Source organism: Ixodes scapularis, unplaced genomic scaffold, assembly GCF_016920785.2.
Source record: "Ixodes scapularis isolate PalLabHiFi unplaced genomic scaffold, ASM1692078v2 PGA_scaffold2__306_contigs__length_199485367, whole genome shotgun sequence".
Taxonomy (NCBI): Eukaryota; Metazoa; Arthropoda; class Arachnida; order Ixodida; family Ixodidae; genus Ixodes; species Ixodes scapularis.
Genome location: NW_024609857.1, coordinates 20,563,796 through 20,579,532, shown reverse-complemented (window position 1 = coordinate 20,579,532; position 15,737 = coordinate 20,563,796). Strand labels below are relative to the sequence as shown.

General features: G+C 44.6%; 1 protein-coding gene across 3 annotated transcripts in view; it reads left to right on the top strand.

The window, feature by feature from the left end:
* Positions 1-1,493: 1,493 nt before the first annotated feature.
* Positions 1,494-15,737, top strand: part of LOC8024605 (potassium voltage-gated channel protein Shal) — a 312,928-nt gene continuing 298,684 nt past the window's right edge. The window contains exon 1 of one of the 3 annotated variants that reach the window (XM_042291764.1): positions 1,494-2,830. In XM_042291764.1, coding sequence (XP_042147698.1) covers positions 1,716-2,830 — 1,115 coding nt within the window. In that variant the 5' untranslated portion in view covers positions 1,494-1,715. The remainder of the gene's footprint in view (positions 2,831-15,737) is intronic. The other 2 variants (XM_042291762.1, XM_042291763.1) reach the window with 2 other exon arrangements.

Genomic DNA, 15,737 nt, shown 5'->3' with positions numbered 1-15,737 from the left:
GAGAAGAGCTCCCGATGAATATATTCACGAAAACGCGTACTCTGACCAATTTTATTTTTCATTTAGTACGGTTGTTGTTGTGCAATATACTCATCAATTCTGCGAGTCTTCTTTTTTTTTTTTTTAGCTCTTTTCTTAAATTCTGTTTCGTCATTTCTTATACTCCGTTTCGCACCAAGTATTAGCAGAGTCGATGCTACATTTCGATGGAGAAAATGGGGCAGCGTCAGAAAATTTATCGTCATAGCGTTCGTGTTTATTCCAGTTTGTCTTCTTTGACTTAGGGGGCGCAAGACACCGCCCGTTACAAAGGGTGTAGCCATGAACATCCATTCATCCATCCTATTCCGCGTTCGACATCACCGGCTTAACCAATCACGCATAGGGAATATGCTGTGATTATGCGCTTTTCTTGTACATGATTGGTTTAACCGGTGACAAAAAACGCACAAGGACGATAGGCGTCGTTACGTTGCAATTTTGGTCTATTTACCGGGTTGAGTTTTTCTATTTCTCCTTTCTGTAAAACACTGATAATATCTCGGCCTTTCTAGTGTCATAGTGAACGGTCTCATAAGTAAAAAAAAAAAAAATGAAATAACGTTTTCGAAATATAACAATAAATTAACGATTACGCAGCAAACCGTATAACACGAGCGCCCAAAAAGAAAAAAAAAAGGCGACAGATCTACATTTTTAGCACGTTGCATGAGTTTAGGATTTTTCGCCATGGTATTGTGTAACACATGTGAGAGCATCATTAAGTGTTGCTGGTACTATTTTAGCTACTGTTTGCTCGTATTATATTTTCCGGTCAGCTTACTTTTTTTTTTGCTTTCTTTACGTCGCTATTTTTAACCTCCGTGGCGTCTGTTTTAGCGCTGGCCCAGTAGTCAACCGAGCGAGCGTGCGGTTTGCATTTTGCTCGAAACCCCGTGGCCGCGCATGAAAACACGGATGCCGCAAAACAAGATTTATATTTTATTTAATCGGATTTACGAACCAAATAGGCGAGTCCCGAAGCGTGTTTCTGACGTTTATGTGTCGTCTCATATTTTATCAGCTAAGCTTAAACCCTTTACCCGTCACAAAACGAGTGCACACTTTCCTCTTCTCCGGAACGCTTGTTTGCCTAATGCACGATAAAGGAACAAAAAAAGTGCAGTAAAAAAGCGGGATGATATTTTAAAGCAAAGTAAGGAAACATGCCCAAACGCCTCTGTTTTTGCATCGCCGTGACGACGCGCAGAAGCACCGCACGTTCGCCGAGTTCGTCGGTCAGCCGTCCACTCAACCCTTTCGTCGGCCAGCGAGGGCAAGCAGCCCGGACCCTAACGGGCAATGCGCCGTCAATCCGGCGGGCAACAGCCAACGATTCGTAGCAGACACCCGAGCCTCGCGCGGCGGCCGCAGTCGTGGCGCTGCGGGCGCCCGGCGCCGCTCCGCACCGCGCTCGCAGCGCCCTGCGGCGGCCGCTCTGCGCGAACCCCGCGCTCGGGCGCCGAGGGGTTCGGGGCGGCGAGTGCGCGCTGCCGCCGAGCGGCGTCGCGCCAGTGAAGCCGTGCCTGGTCGGGCGGCGGTACCGGCAGCGCAGCAGGCAGCAACGGCCAAGATGTCGGCCCGGGCGACCCGCTGCACGGGCCTGCGAAGCGGCGGCTGCAGCACCGGGGGCGGGTCGGGCGAGCCGGGCGTCCCCTGAGCGGGACGGCGGGGGCATGGCGTCGGTGGCGGCCTGGCTGCCGTTCGCGCGGGCGGCGGCCATCGGCTGGGTGCCCATCGCCAACAACCCGCTGCCGGCGCCGCCCGTGACCAAGGAGCGGCGTCGCCGCGAAGACGAGAAGTTCACCATCAACGTGAGCGGGCGCCGCTTCGAGACGTGGCGCAACACGGTCGAGAAGTTCCCCGACACGCTTCTGGGCTCGAACGAGCGCGAGTTCTTCTACGACGAAGAGACGCGCGAGTACTTCTTCGACCGGGACCCGGACATTTTCCGGCACATCCTCAACTACTACCGGACGGGGAAGCTTCACTACCCGAAGCACGAGTGCCTGATGGCGTACGACGAGGAGCTGGCCTTCTTCGGCATCGTGCCGGACGTGATCGGAGACTGCTGCTACGAGGACTACAGGGACAGAAAGCGAGAGAACGCCGAGCGCCTTCTGGACGACAAGATGTCCGAGGGCAACCAGGAGGCCCACATGGCGCACAGCACCATCCGCGAGCGCATGTGGCGCGCCTTCGAGAACCCCCACACGGGCACGGCCGCCCTGGTCTTCTACTACGTCACCGGCTTCTTCATCGCCGTCTCGGTGATGGCCAACGTGGTGGAGACCATCCCGTGCGGCCACGACAGCCGCGCGGGCGAGAGCCGCTCCTGCGGCGAGAGCTACAGGGTTGCCTTCTTTTGCCTGGACACAGCTTGCGTGATGATCTTTACCGCAGAGTACCTGCTGCGGCTGTACGCTGCTCCGAACCGCTGCAAGTTTATGCGCAGCGTCATGAGCATCATCGATGTGGTGGCCATCATGCCGTACTACATCGGCCTGGGCATCAAGGACAACGACGACGTGTCCGGAGCCTTCGTCACCCTGCGGGTGTTCCGAGTGTTCCGCATCTTCAAATTTTCGCGTCACTCGCAGGGACTGCGCATCCTGGGTTACACGCTCAAGAGCTGCGCCTCAGAGCTGGGCTTCCTAGTCTTCTCGCTCGCCATGGCCATCATCATTTTCGCCACGGTCATGTTTTACGCCGAGAAGAACGTCAAGAGCACCACCTTCACCAGCATACCGGCCGCCTTCTGGTACACCATCGTCACCATGACGACCTTAGGGTGAGTCCGCCTCGCTCCTATTCCTCGCCTCATTCTTTTTCCGAATTGGAGGGAAAAAACGGATACCCCCCGTGTCTTCGCCGCGTAGTCGGGTAGCCGGGTAGCGGTAGTCCTTGCAGGTCGACCATGTTTCTTCCCGTCGATGTGCAAAGTGCCTCCGGCAAGTGGGCTACACCTAGAGCACCAGTGCGCTGCAAGCGGCACGCTTTACAGGATTACCGACCGTTGCTCGTCTTCGTCCGGCGGGCAAGTGTGTTCCCGAGTGGAAGACGTCGGCTCGCCGTATCGGATGCAACGCGGCAGTGACATTGAAAAGCGGGATTTTCCCCTCGTTCCCCCGGCCCCGGGAGCGCCGGCCCGGTTACCTGTCGCTGCGGCTATTATTAGACGCGGCTCGTCACTCTGCGCGGATTTTGAGGGCGAAGTCGTTCTTTGTGCTCTTTCGGCGACGGCCCGTGTGTCACGAGGGATCGTAGAAGCACTGCCGATCAATGCTTCGCCGTCTTTCTTTTTTTGCTACGGTAGCTAAGAAAAAAATATTGACGTTCGGGACCCATTTTGATCGAACGGACTCGCAGTTAGGCTTAGCGCGTACACGGTGCGAACTCATCTACCGAGCTAGCGTTCGTAGCGGAAACGACGCATTACGAGGTTGCACGTTGTCTACAGTATACGAGGTTGATTTTACGAGAATGTGCTTTACGAACTGTTATGGCGGCTGAGTGTTTTATTTTGTTCCTCCCCTTGGCAATGGATAGCTGCGCGGAAGGTACTGGGGCTCAAAATTTTGCTTAGTTCTTTGTATGGCGTAAGAAATTTAAATAACGATATTGCTTTACGATGCTGGATGCCCGCGAAGTTTAATCTGCTTCTAGGTTTCAACGTCGAAAATGCTACAACCATCATGTGGCTGTAATATCAACAGGCTATAGCTTTATGTTTATATACTTTAGATATTTTGCAAGGTTTGCGTGGGAAAAAATAGTCGTCTATTAAAAAGGGAAAAACAATACTCATGTCACACATGCATATACGTTAAGTTAATATTCTAAAAATGCGTTTATATTTTCGATTGTGGCCAGATCATTGTCTCTCATACACTTGCTGCAAAGGATGCATTTATTCTGCTTCAATTTTTTCAGATTTGTTTTTATATATTTGAAGAAATTGCAGTGCTGTACTGCATTTCGTATTGCACTACTTGAACTGTTGTAAGGTTGGTAGTGCAATTACGCTGTATTCATGAGTAACTTAGATAGAGATATTATCAAACGATACTTTATCGTCAAATTTATTTGCCGAAGTAATCAATAAACATTTGGAAGATAAAACGATTGAAGAAGGTACCGGCTGCCTATTCATGGGCTCAGCATTGTAATTTAAAATGCCTTAGGAGTGGTGCTTTTAAATGTTTGCTATACTTTGTGGCCTACCATGCTTGAAGTGATCAAACACGTGATACCTTCTGAGTTTTTTACATGGTTCCGTAATATTTTAGTTTTTACTTCAATTTAAGTGTGAAATTTGATCCATAACTTTTTGACAGTTTAGGTTGACGGCAAGTCATCGCAACATTAAAAATGAGGACTTCAACAGACACAAAAAACAGCATTTATTGAATGCACAATAATTATTGGAACTTTGTTCAATCGTTATTGTGCTAAGCACTCACTCTCTATGCATATATTTCCTTCTTAACCTCCGTACCATTTTGTGTGACTGATGTGCAAAAGTCAAACTTCTGCATTAATATATAGTTACTTTAGAGTGCTGGGATTACCATGAGCTTAACCGTTTTCCTTTTTTTCGCAGGACACTATTTGATTTACTGCAAATTTAATTAACGCATCTAATATTTATTACATTTCCTTGCTTTCGCAGTTTCCTTTGTTATATAAAAAAAATGTTTGTAGAAATTTGAATAATATACACCCTTTATATTTTTAGTTTTGTTTTCAGATTGAGGTTTTTAGTTGATTACGCAAGTGAGCCAACGTTTTTTTTTGTTTTTTTTTTGCGATTTTGCGGGGATTGGAGCACGGAAAACTATTTAAGCCGAAAGCTTTTAAGGGGAACAACATAGCGAGTGAAAGCCATTTGTACGTTTAGAGAAGCAGCGTGGGTGTTAAAAAAAAGACAAAAAAAGACACACACTCCAAACACACAAAGGTGTTTAAAATAAAACGAACAAGATAATCTCATGGACGACACACATTTTTCGTGTCAGAAGAATCATTTGCTTCCGGCGTTACCCTGTTTAAGCACGGAGCAAACATGAAACATGTCATGTGCTTAAGTTGCTTCAACACGTTCTAAGCTTTGTAATAAGCGTATGTTTCCGCAATCACACGAGTTGACTGGGCGGGATATTGGATGTTATGGAGACAAACGGTCGCATCTCAGTTTTCTACGTCTAACTTACGCTTTGATAAAAAAAAATAATATACTGTGGAGGACAAACATGGCATTGTTTTAGCGCTACGTATGAACACTGCCCGGTGTGCTGAAAGTGGCTTGAACGGCACATTCGGATGACGTTTTTAATCTTAAAGTTAATAACTGTGGGCGATAACCCACTAGTACTCCTGAGTCGCCACAACACGTGGTCTAAACAATCACGTGGGTATAGTCGACGTCGGTAGCGAAAGGGTGAAGCGCAAAATGCTAACGAAAATCTGTAATTTGATTTAAGAAACCATGTATTATAACGTACCATTGGTTGCCACTATGACGCTTACTGTAGGTGCTTTTCAAAAATAAAATTCGGTCGACGACTTTTTCCTGAAAACAAGCTAATGCACAAATTCGTATTATTCAAACAAGGACTAGCGTGTTTATATAAATACTTTCTTTTCGCGCACGGCATCGACGTATACTTTGCATTGTACTTTGCTTCATGCGAAAAATAGACTTGTTTATAAAATATCGTTCGCGTAAAAAGAAAGAGGCAAAACTGAAAGTATACGCCAAACTTGCCGTTGCAGACGATGGCGCCATAATGCTCACAAATTGAATTGCGCTTCCTTTTTTATTTTCTCAACCTTAAAAAGGGCGACCTGACATGGCCATGGAAACAATATCGGATAGGTTTCTGCCCGCAGTAACGGTCAGTGGCATCGGATTATTTTTAGGCAGCAGGCGGGCGCTCGAGAAGCAAAGTCGTTAGCCTCGAAGCTGGCTTTCGCGATAAAAGTACTCCATCAGTCTGTTTGCTTTGAGAAGCGTAAACCGTTTTGACATCGCCGTATTTTGACAAGTCTAACGGGCGGACGCGAACCAGCAGCGTACCAGCCCTGTGTTTTAGAGTCCTTTTTCCGTCCGAGCGCCTGCCATCTGTAGTTTCTTACGGGCAATGCCCCAGTACCGTTCTAGACTGGCATTTGCGAGAGAACATCGAATTTCTTGCGTGGAAAGTTTTTTTTATATTAGGAAGTCGGTTCGGTCTTAAAATGGCGTTCTCATACTCCCCCCTGGAGTCTATATCAGGTTAGTTGCCGTACTAAACTGTTAACCTGTGGTCTTCAAAAGCCGGGGTCGCGCTGCTCATAGATCATGCAAAAGACAGTCTGCAAACACGAGTCAACGCAATATCCGTGGTTCGAGCGCCGCGTGGCAAGTATATCCTTGAAATCATTGCCACGAGGCATTCGAAGCACGGATCTCGCGGTGACTCGCATTCGGATTTGTTTGCAGTATGCCTTTTGTATGATGTATAAGCAGCGTGACCCCGGCTTAACGTGCATCATGCCGCGTTCCCCGTTCATATCAATACCGGAATGAGTAAGCACTCGTAACCTTCGAGATTGCAGCTCGAGATTTGACCCGACCAGCTACCGACGAATCCTTGAAGTGAGTTGTCAATTTTGTTGCCATTCAGCCGCGTCCTCCGTTCAGCTGATTGGATGTCCGGTGGGCTTTGTCGTTAGGGACTTTTAGCAAACCGTTACCATGTTCCGTGTACCGCGCTAGCGGAGCCTTTGAAGCGTGCTTTTCAGCGCGCGCCCGCAGTCACGGTATCACCCAGCCGCGTGCGCTTAAAAGTCTGCTTCAAAGGCTCTGGTAGTGTGGTACGAGGAACACGGTAACGGTTTGCTAAAAGTTTCTAAAATCCCCAAAAGTCACGTTCACAGCGCTAATATATCGTACAAAATGAAGTCTGCGGACATTGTTTGAGGCATGTTTCTTCTTTATACGACGGTCCTGATACACCAGTCTTACAAAAAAAAAAGTATGCAAACGGATTCGAATGCAAGTCATCACAAAATCCATGCTTCAATGCCGCACGGCAACGAGTCCTAGGAGAAACTTGACACGCGGCCTTCGAACCTCGGATATCGCAATGACTGATGTATGCAGACTGTCTTTTCTATGTTGTATAAGCAGTGTGTACCCTGCTTAACAGTTAAAGAGTGAGCCGCTTCGCGGCGCTGTTAGCACTAACTATTGATCGCCGGTGTTTCTAATTTTTTTTATTAGCCTAGAAAGGGTGCCAAGAAATTTTCTAGCGAAAGTGAAAGCTCCATAGCGGGCCACTAAACTTAGCGGTATTATTTGGTGCCCAGAAAAAAAATTATTTTGATGTAAAATCCGAAAAAAACAAAAGAACGCCTCCGATGTCGGGTTCGTGCTAACAATTTCGCGCAGTGTACGCCATACTTCCATAGTAGTACATAGTAAAAAGAAAAAAAAGAGAAACGTGATGTCAAGAATTACTGCACTGTTTTCTTTCTCGCTTTCCTAACTACACACCGTCCAGCTGCTCTCATGCAAATGCTGCTCTAACCGTTGTGTAACGTGGTTTGACGCCCCGTTGCTCTTAAAGATGCTGCCCGAGAATGTATCGGTGTGATCCTTGTGAACTGCAAGCCTGAAAATTTTGTTTAGCACCCGTGATATATCGTGGCCTTTAACTCTTTCTACGATAAATTATGTAAGCTAAATTCAAACAAGTAAATTTAAACAAAGAAAAAAAAAAGACAAATTTATGTTACGAGGTCGCCGACTTCCGTCAGGGTATGAAAAAAGCACTGTTTGTTGTGCTTTTAGTTTTTCCGGTTTAAACATGTTCACACGTAGGAGCATTTCTAGGTTTTACCGTCACCATCTAGAACTTGTAGAAGCATACATGTCATTGTTGTTTATTGCTGAAAAAAAAACAAAAAAACATATTCATTTCCGCTAGTTTTGTAACGCAGCCAAAAGAAGAAACTAAAAAAGACAAGGTAAAATAAAAATAAAGACAATGATATTCCCATTGATTTGAAACTTACATACACATCTACTGGCAACCATTGCAAATACGACCTTTTATGTAATGGACATTACGCAGTCAACGTTGCGTCAGGTAAACACTTTTCCCTGACTCCCACAAGTTTTTTGCCGACCCTATGAACTCCAGTGTACAATCCCTGTAGGTACTTGTGGTTGGGTTTGTCGCGTTTGCTATCGCCGTACTAAACTCCTCCAACACTCCTTTTTTTTTTTTTTTCGTGTTACACCCCAAGAATTTACCGCGGAGATGCACCTTGTCCTGAAAGGCACAGTACACACACAATAATACCGCACAGATAACGCGCATGTTAATAGAAACGTCGAAACCATTTTGTATTTCATTCTGCCTTTCGCAATAAGGAGAAGAAAAAAACGACGGATTACCCACGCACGCCACTTTGTTCGTGGAACAAGGTAGACGGGTGCTACTAAATAATGCAAAGCCCCTTCACATACCGGTACGACGTTTACAGTTTCAGTTGGAGGAGACTTCTGGGAGGCTTCTAACGAATAAAAAAAAATAGCTTCCTCGCTAGAATCTTTTTTTTTTTTGTTTTGTTTTTTGGGGGGCTGGAGCGAGGAACATGACACCACCGCGGAAGATGCGCGTTCGTTGTAAGGACGTCGGCCACTACCATCGGTCCTCTCGGTTTACTCCGCCAGCGCGGTTTGTTTTCGTCAGCTCGTCTTCGTTTTCCCTCTTCTGTTGCTTTTTTAACGCTCAGTTTATTCATCGCTCAACACTGTGTTGTATTCTCGTTTTTTGTTTCTTTTTGTTTTTATTTTCTCGTCTGTGGCAATTAGCGAAGTCTTCTCTCCTCCACCGCATGACCGAGGCGCAACGTTGCGCCAGTAGCGCCAATTTTTCTTCTCTTGATTTTTTTTGTTACCACCCGTTATGACGACCTATTTCAGCTTTTGTTTTGTTTCTTTCGGTTCGCGGTATATTTTCTTTGTGGTGCAGACGGTGTTGGGAATGGTTGAGCATTGACCTTTCGTCAAAGAAACCTTATACTACCCCCCTTCCCCTTTTCTTTCACGGTTTCTTTCTCTGCCTAGTTCTTTCACCCTATTTTTTTTTCTATTCACTCCTCTCTTTTCTCTTTTTTTTTGGGAGAGAGCGAAAGGTAGAGAGAGAAGGGTGAAGCATAATTCTTTCGCGTTTTCTCTGCGACTCCGCGGTTCTCATTTTTTTATTTTTACTTTCAGGTCGTCTCCTTCGCTGACTGTTTTCGGCCACCCTCATTAGTGCTGGCCGTTAATTAGAGCGTCATTCCGTGTATCTTCTTTTCTTTTTATATATTTTATATTTCAGTTTGCATCGTCAGTGAGCCCCTCATTGTTTTTTCTGTGGACAGAGTGAATGTAAAAAAAAAAAAGAAGCGATCAAAATAAAAATAACTAAAAGGTAAACGTTTTGCTCCAGGCGAAACTTTTTGGCTTGATCGCATTTGTGGTCAGGTTTAGAGGCAATTTTTTTTTTCTTTGCCATACGTAATCCAATTTTTGTGATAACTAGGTGCTATATATACAACGGTAGCGTGTGATATTAAAGAGAGAAAGTGAGTGCACCTACGCTTGAAGATATATTAAAAGTCGTTGCGTTGCATGTTTGTTTATACAGCCGGAAGTTACTTAGCCCCAGATAGGTGTCTCTGCTGTAGATGAGCAATATAGCCAGTGCAATACCACCGCTAGCTTAGGGTCTTTAATGTGCATCGCTCACTGGTGATACACGACCGCATGCCGGTACGATGCTCGTCCAGATCGAAACGGGCAGGGGTGGGGATTGAACCCAGGATCCCTGAGAGCACGTGGAGCGAAAGCTCGCGCTGCAGAGCCTAGGGATTCTGGGTTCTGCAGCGCGAGCTTTCGCTCCACGTGCTCCGAGCCGCGCTCGGTCGACCACCGATGCCCCCTTAATGATATATTTGTTTTGTTAGTTAAACAAAAGTAAGGCTGTATCCTAATCTAGAGAACGAATTCACCGAACGGTAGTCAGACGTATTTTCAGTTCTTGCAGTTGCGCAATTACTTCGTTATTGATCGTTCTTTGGCAGCGTGGGAGATACGACCGGGGATGTTGAGCTCACGCGCCCGGCAAAAGTACGAGACTTGACACACTTAAATGTGAGTATGTGACAAGGAAGCCCACCTTATTGTTATTATTTTTTTTAGTTGTCACGCTTTTATAGGCTCCTAAAGTCACTGAAAACACGAGAACGGCATGGCGTTCTTTCGAACGCCCCGCCTTCCGCCGTGCTTTGGACGGGAGCGCGCGCTCGACGTGCACAAGACGCCAAAGCGTTGTCGAAGGTAGGAAGCATCGTCCCTGTTTCTAATGCCCGAGTCCCACTAGAGCAAAAAACACTAACGGCCGAGACCGACAAGTTTCGAACTTACATTCCGCGGCGCACAAGAACACACACATCTCAAAAGTTAACTCACACAAAGAAAGAACACTAACACTGCGCTGATGCACAGCGCAGTGTGAATATTTTTTAATAATAATAACAAGTTTATTCACAAAGAAAGCATACATACAATTTACTCAGTCTCACAAAGGCACTTGCGTGCTTTTGCGTGAGTACGTACAGTCCCTCATAGGATGAATTTAGCGAGTCGGAAGTATGCAAAACTAAATTGATACACTGATTGGAGTCCTATTTATGCGGAACTCAACATAAGTAAAAGAAAACAAATGGTACATCGCCTTAACAGTATACAAGCACAAACCTTTAGGCCAGTAAGCATAAAACAAAATTACCTATTTTTATACAATATTAATAATAATTTACATGAACTTTGTAATACCACAAATGGCATAGAATAATAAACTCTAGTTTTTAAAATCATGGCAATACAAACAGTCGCAAATAGAACAACAGTGAATGCAGGCGTGCAAAAAGAATGCGGCAATACATTGGGGACGTAAAAAAAAAGCATGGGTCTGGGAGTTCTCTATTCTTCTCCTGGCGTACTATACCATTTACACATTTCTTTTTTTCACCTCTGCTAAGGATTGCAGACTAAGTAAACTATCGGGAAGATTATTAAAATATGTTTGTACATAATACTTCCTCAACCTTTTCCCATAATTAGTGTATATTCTTGGTATGTGAAATCTTTCTGTGTGCCTTAGTTGTTTTTCTTTAGCGGAGGGTTTTTTGAAATCGTGCGTGAAATAATATTTTGTGAGGACCATGAATTTATGCAGGTCATCCACTGTTAACAATTGGAGTTCTGACAGCTGTTCTTGAAACGAAAGACTTTCTAAGTGTGTACCATGCGTCATGTTTTGTTTCATTTTTTTCAATTAGGTTATTTATTTTTTGTAGTTCGTATTTCGGTGAAAGTGCATATATGTGGATACCATATCTTAATTTTGATTCACCTAATATCTGGCAAATCAATCGCCTTAGATTGATACTTGCAGAACTTTGGAGTTTATAGAGGTATGAAGAAATTATTCGCAGGTGTTTAAGTAGGTAGTCAATATGATGATTCCAAGATAAATACTCGTCAAAGTGTACACAAAGGTACCTAGTTTCACTGGCGTAAGTTAGTGGTGAGCAAGAGCATTGTCTACATTCCCATGAATGCAAAAATATGGGTTGATTAAGGTTAATGCGTTTCCGGTGGGTTCGAAAGCACACGAGGTTCGATTTATCATTGTTCACAAAAATATAGTTTTTTCGAAAACCAACCAATGTTCTTTATTCTGTGTGAGTAAACTTTTGAAGTGTGTTTGCCTGTTCTTGTACGTTACGAAGTGTAAGCATGAACCACCAGCTCGTCCAAGCTGAAGTGTTGACCGAGTTTCGAACACGTGCAACGTGCTTGCGACGGTACCTTTGGTCAGGCTTGCAGCCTCTCGGTGGTCGTGAAGTAAGCAGGAGTGACCGCGGACCCGCCAAATATACCTTCACGTGCATGCTGCACGTGTTCGAGGCTTTTCGGTGTTCGTCGTTTGTGTTTGTCGCTCTAGTGGGGCTCGGGCATCATCATTACCAAAGTAAGGCGCTAGTTTCCCTTATTCAAGTGCGACACGCTACGCATGGATTCCAACCCCGTGCATTCGATGTAGATGTCAGTCGTTAAGGTAGAAAAATAGCTGCAAATACAGTTAGAGAGGGAAAGAGAAAGATAGAAGCGATGGTTGATCTGACTAGAAATATTAAAAGCCTCCCTTCTATATTTTCTAGCGTTAGATAACGGTTCCTTAAAATGGGAGCGTTACGAATCCCCAAAAGTTTGCCGAGGAGCTTGGTTTAAGCGGGTTACGTACAATATTCAACCGAGAATAATAGTTCTGGCTTGAAATAGTAAAAACTACCTACGTGCAGCCTGACGAGCCTTCGCCCATTTTACAATAACAAAAAGGAAACATGCCAAAAGTGACAAAAACAGATCTACGTCTCAGAAACAGCTCCAAAATCGAAGGGTAATGTTGCTTGTTTCCACCCGTGCAGCTTCGCAACCTATCCTAGAGACATTGTCTCTGCCCCGCTATATAATCCCCTTCATTCTAGCCTACACTATACCCAGGTGTCCGCAAACCTGTCGAAAATTAAAGTTTAAATCGCAACTTATTAAAAAAAATCTGGTTTATTCCTTAGTTTTATGCTAAGGCGTGCCAAATATACCTATTGTGGGTATGAAACGCAAACCCATCAGACTAAAGGCCTGTTCACACAGTAGCGTTTGCTTACGTTACATTATGCTACGGGAGCTTTGCGTCTGCCCACGTCGAGAGTCACTGCAACTTGCATGCTTCGCATAAACGTAGCAACCAAGTTAAGGAGTCGCTTTGCACGCGACACACGGAGCAGTGATGTCCGGGCGATTTATAACGCAACGCAAGAAAACGTTAGGAAACTTGCCCCTGTGAGCGGGCCTTTAGAAAAAGAAAAACTATAAAATTTGTTTAAAGCGCTAAAATAAAATTATATTACTATAACTCGTGGTCCGTTGAATACGCGATTCATTCGTATGCCCCTTTTATGCAGTCAAAGAGTTCGCTGCTCTTTTCGCTCGATTACCTCACCCTCGAAAGGAACCCTGGCCACATTGTTCGTGTCATATTAGCTCTTGGGAAACCCGTTTGTCCCGACGTAGTGTCGCTTTGATTAGCGGCATTATTAATTTATGTGAGGGCGTTGAACCACAGATGAGGCGTGACAAAGTGATCGCCGTGAGATCTCACGAGCTCTCGCTACTATGTCCTTGCGAAATTGACCGTGAAAGAGCTTCGTTCGACAGTCGGCGTCTCTTTCTTGTTTTTGTTTAAAAAAAGTGACGACGAATCTTTCTTAAGAAGTCGTGACGAAATTTAATTCATGTCAAGAGTTTAAAAAAAAGATAAAGACATTAAAATCTAGCGGGGTCCGACCTTATGACAGATAAGTGGTGCTCAGTATTTTAACCTTTTTCGAGAAACAGTGCGGGGGCATTGGCTTTTTGCTTTGATTTGAGAGCGATGTCAAACAAAATAAATTGAATACCCTCGGGATTCTACATCAGAAAATCACCCACACTCTAAAAAAAGTCTGTGCGTCTACTTTCACGCACATCACTCGGAGGGCCAATCGCCGCAAGTTACGGAGGCAGCTCAGCGAATGACGTTGCCGAAACATATGTTTAGACCAAAAAACGCAGTCTGAGGTGTGACATGAAGCAATGCAAAACGTCACGCTTACATTGCTTAATGTCACAACTCAGGCTGCGTTTTTTGGTATAAAACATATGTTTCGGCATTTTCATTTGCTGAGCTGCCTCCGTAAGTTGCGGTGATTGGCTTTCCGAGTGTTGTGCGGGAAAGCGGACTCATGGGCTTTTTTTTAGAGTAGACTGCGCCGCTCGACCCAGCGATTTCCCGCTAAAGAATGGCTTCATTTCTTCCCGATTTTATTAAGAACGGTAAAATAGATCACAAAGTTAAAAAGAAAACAACTAACTCTCATCAGTCTGACTTGTTTGAAAATACTCTGGGTGAAAACACCGTCGATTTTTACCAAACATTCTGCAGTGTTTACACGCAGGTTGGCGGTTGTTCAGGACATTCGGGAAAAACGGGAGCGGGAGTCAGTCTTTTTTTTTTTTTGTGGACGTTTCCTTTGCTTCAGATTTTCACGAAGGAGTCTGTGATCAAGCCAGCAAGCTGTATTTGCCTGCCCGTAAGATGTGAATTCCTAACAAGCGCTTTAAAACGGCGGTCACACTGCTAATAGAGAGTTTTAGAGAACCGTTTTTGTACATCCGATACGGTACGATGGTCCCTCCGGTACGAACTGCGCATGCGCGAGCCTTCTGGGGTAGCGCATGCGCAGTGCGTACCGGAGTGCCAATCGCACCGTATCAGATGTGCAAAAACCGTTCCCTAAAACTTCCTAATACATTGTACAGAATGCAATTTGCTGACAGTGTCTGAGGTATGTTTCTTCGACGTAAAACAATCCTGTAAACATTGGTTGTACACAAACTGTGTGCAGACATGTTCGTCCTTTGAATACACATGAGACGTGTCCGCAGATACGTCTGCCATTATGTCTTCAGCCTACACCGTGTCTCTTTGTATGACGTATGGGCAGTGTGACAAAGCGGCTTTAGGTGCAATCCCACAATGCCTGCCGTTTTGCTTCTTTTTTGACGATTTATAACTTTTTTTCTCTGAATTTTACAGAAATAAAGCTAATGGTACATTAAAGAAGTGGTTTTTAACTATACTTTAATGTCTCGATATTATGTTTATTCTTAGTTGTTAGTTTATAATTTATGTTTTCATAAACCGTAGTTTTTGATATTTAAAAAAAATGTTTTCTCGATTTATAACGTCCCAAATATACGGGATTACTTGCGTGAATAACCTGTTGGATATAGTTAACTAAAATCAAAAATGATCAGTGAAATGTACAAAAAATGTAAATTTGTAAACAAAAATAAATTTTAAAATGGCGTTATTTTTTCGCGCTAAAAAAACGAAATCGCGTCAACCAACGAAAATAACGCGACATTAAATTATGAAGCATCTTTTGATATTGCATTTTCCAAAAAATTCATATCGATTGATTACACTTGAAGTTGAGTATTCAATCACAAACTTTCCCATTCTGTTACGCCAAGTTCCACTTTCTTAATATCAAATGCAGATGACGACGCGTGTTCAAGAATAGCTTGATTTGCATTTGTCGTCGTGTGCCACTTGGAACACCACGTGAGAAACAGAAATGGCACCAGACATATGATTGTCAGATGCCTGGATGCCCGCACTGAGCGATCCAGAGATGTAAAAAACAACGAGCGCGACGCTGCGAGTGGACCGCAACTGCTTTTTGCGCGCGTTTCACTGTGCATCAATGTGCCCAAAGGAAAGTGAAGCCGTGAAAGGGATTCCGGCGGTTGCAATTTCACCATGCTTGCAAATTCAATTTTTTTAGGAACTGCATAACTTATTTTCGCGATTACACTACGGCCCGTCGGAATGGTGCGACTATATTTTGTTTTATAGCCGTTTCAATGAACCAAAAATAATGGTAAAATAAGAAAAAAAAAATTCTCGATGGCTCTGAGGCAAAGCCCCGGCCTACGGGTCCCCATTTGGCGGGTTTTAATCCCGTCCGAGGTGCCCGCAATCTAA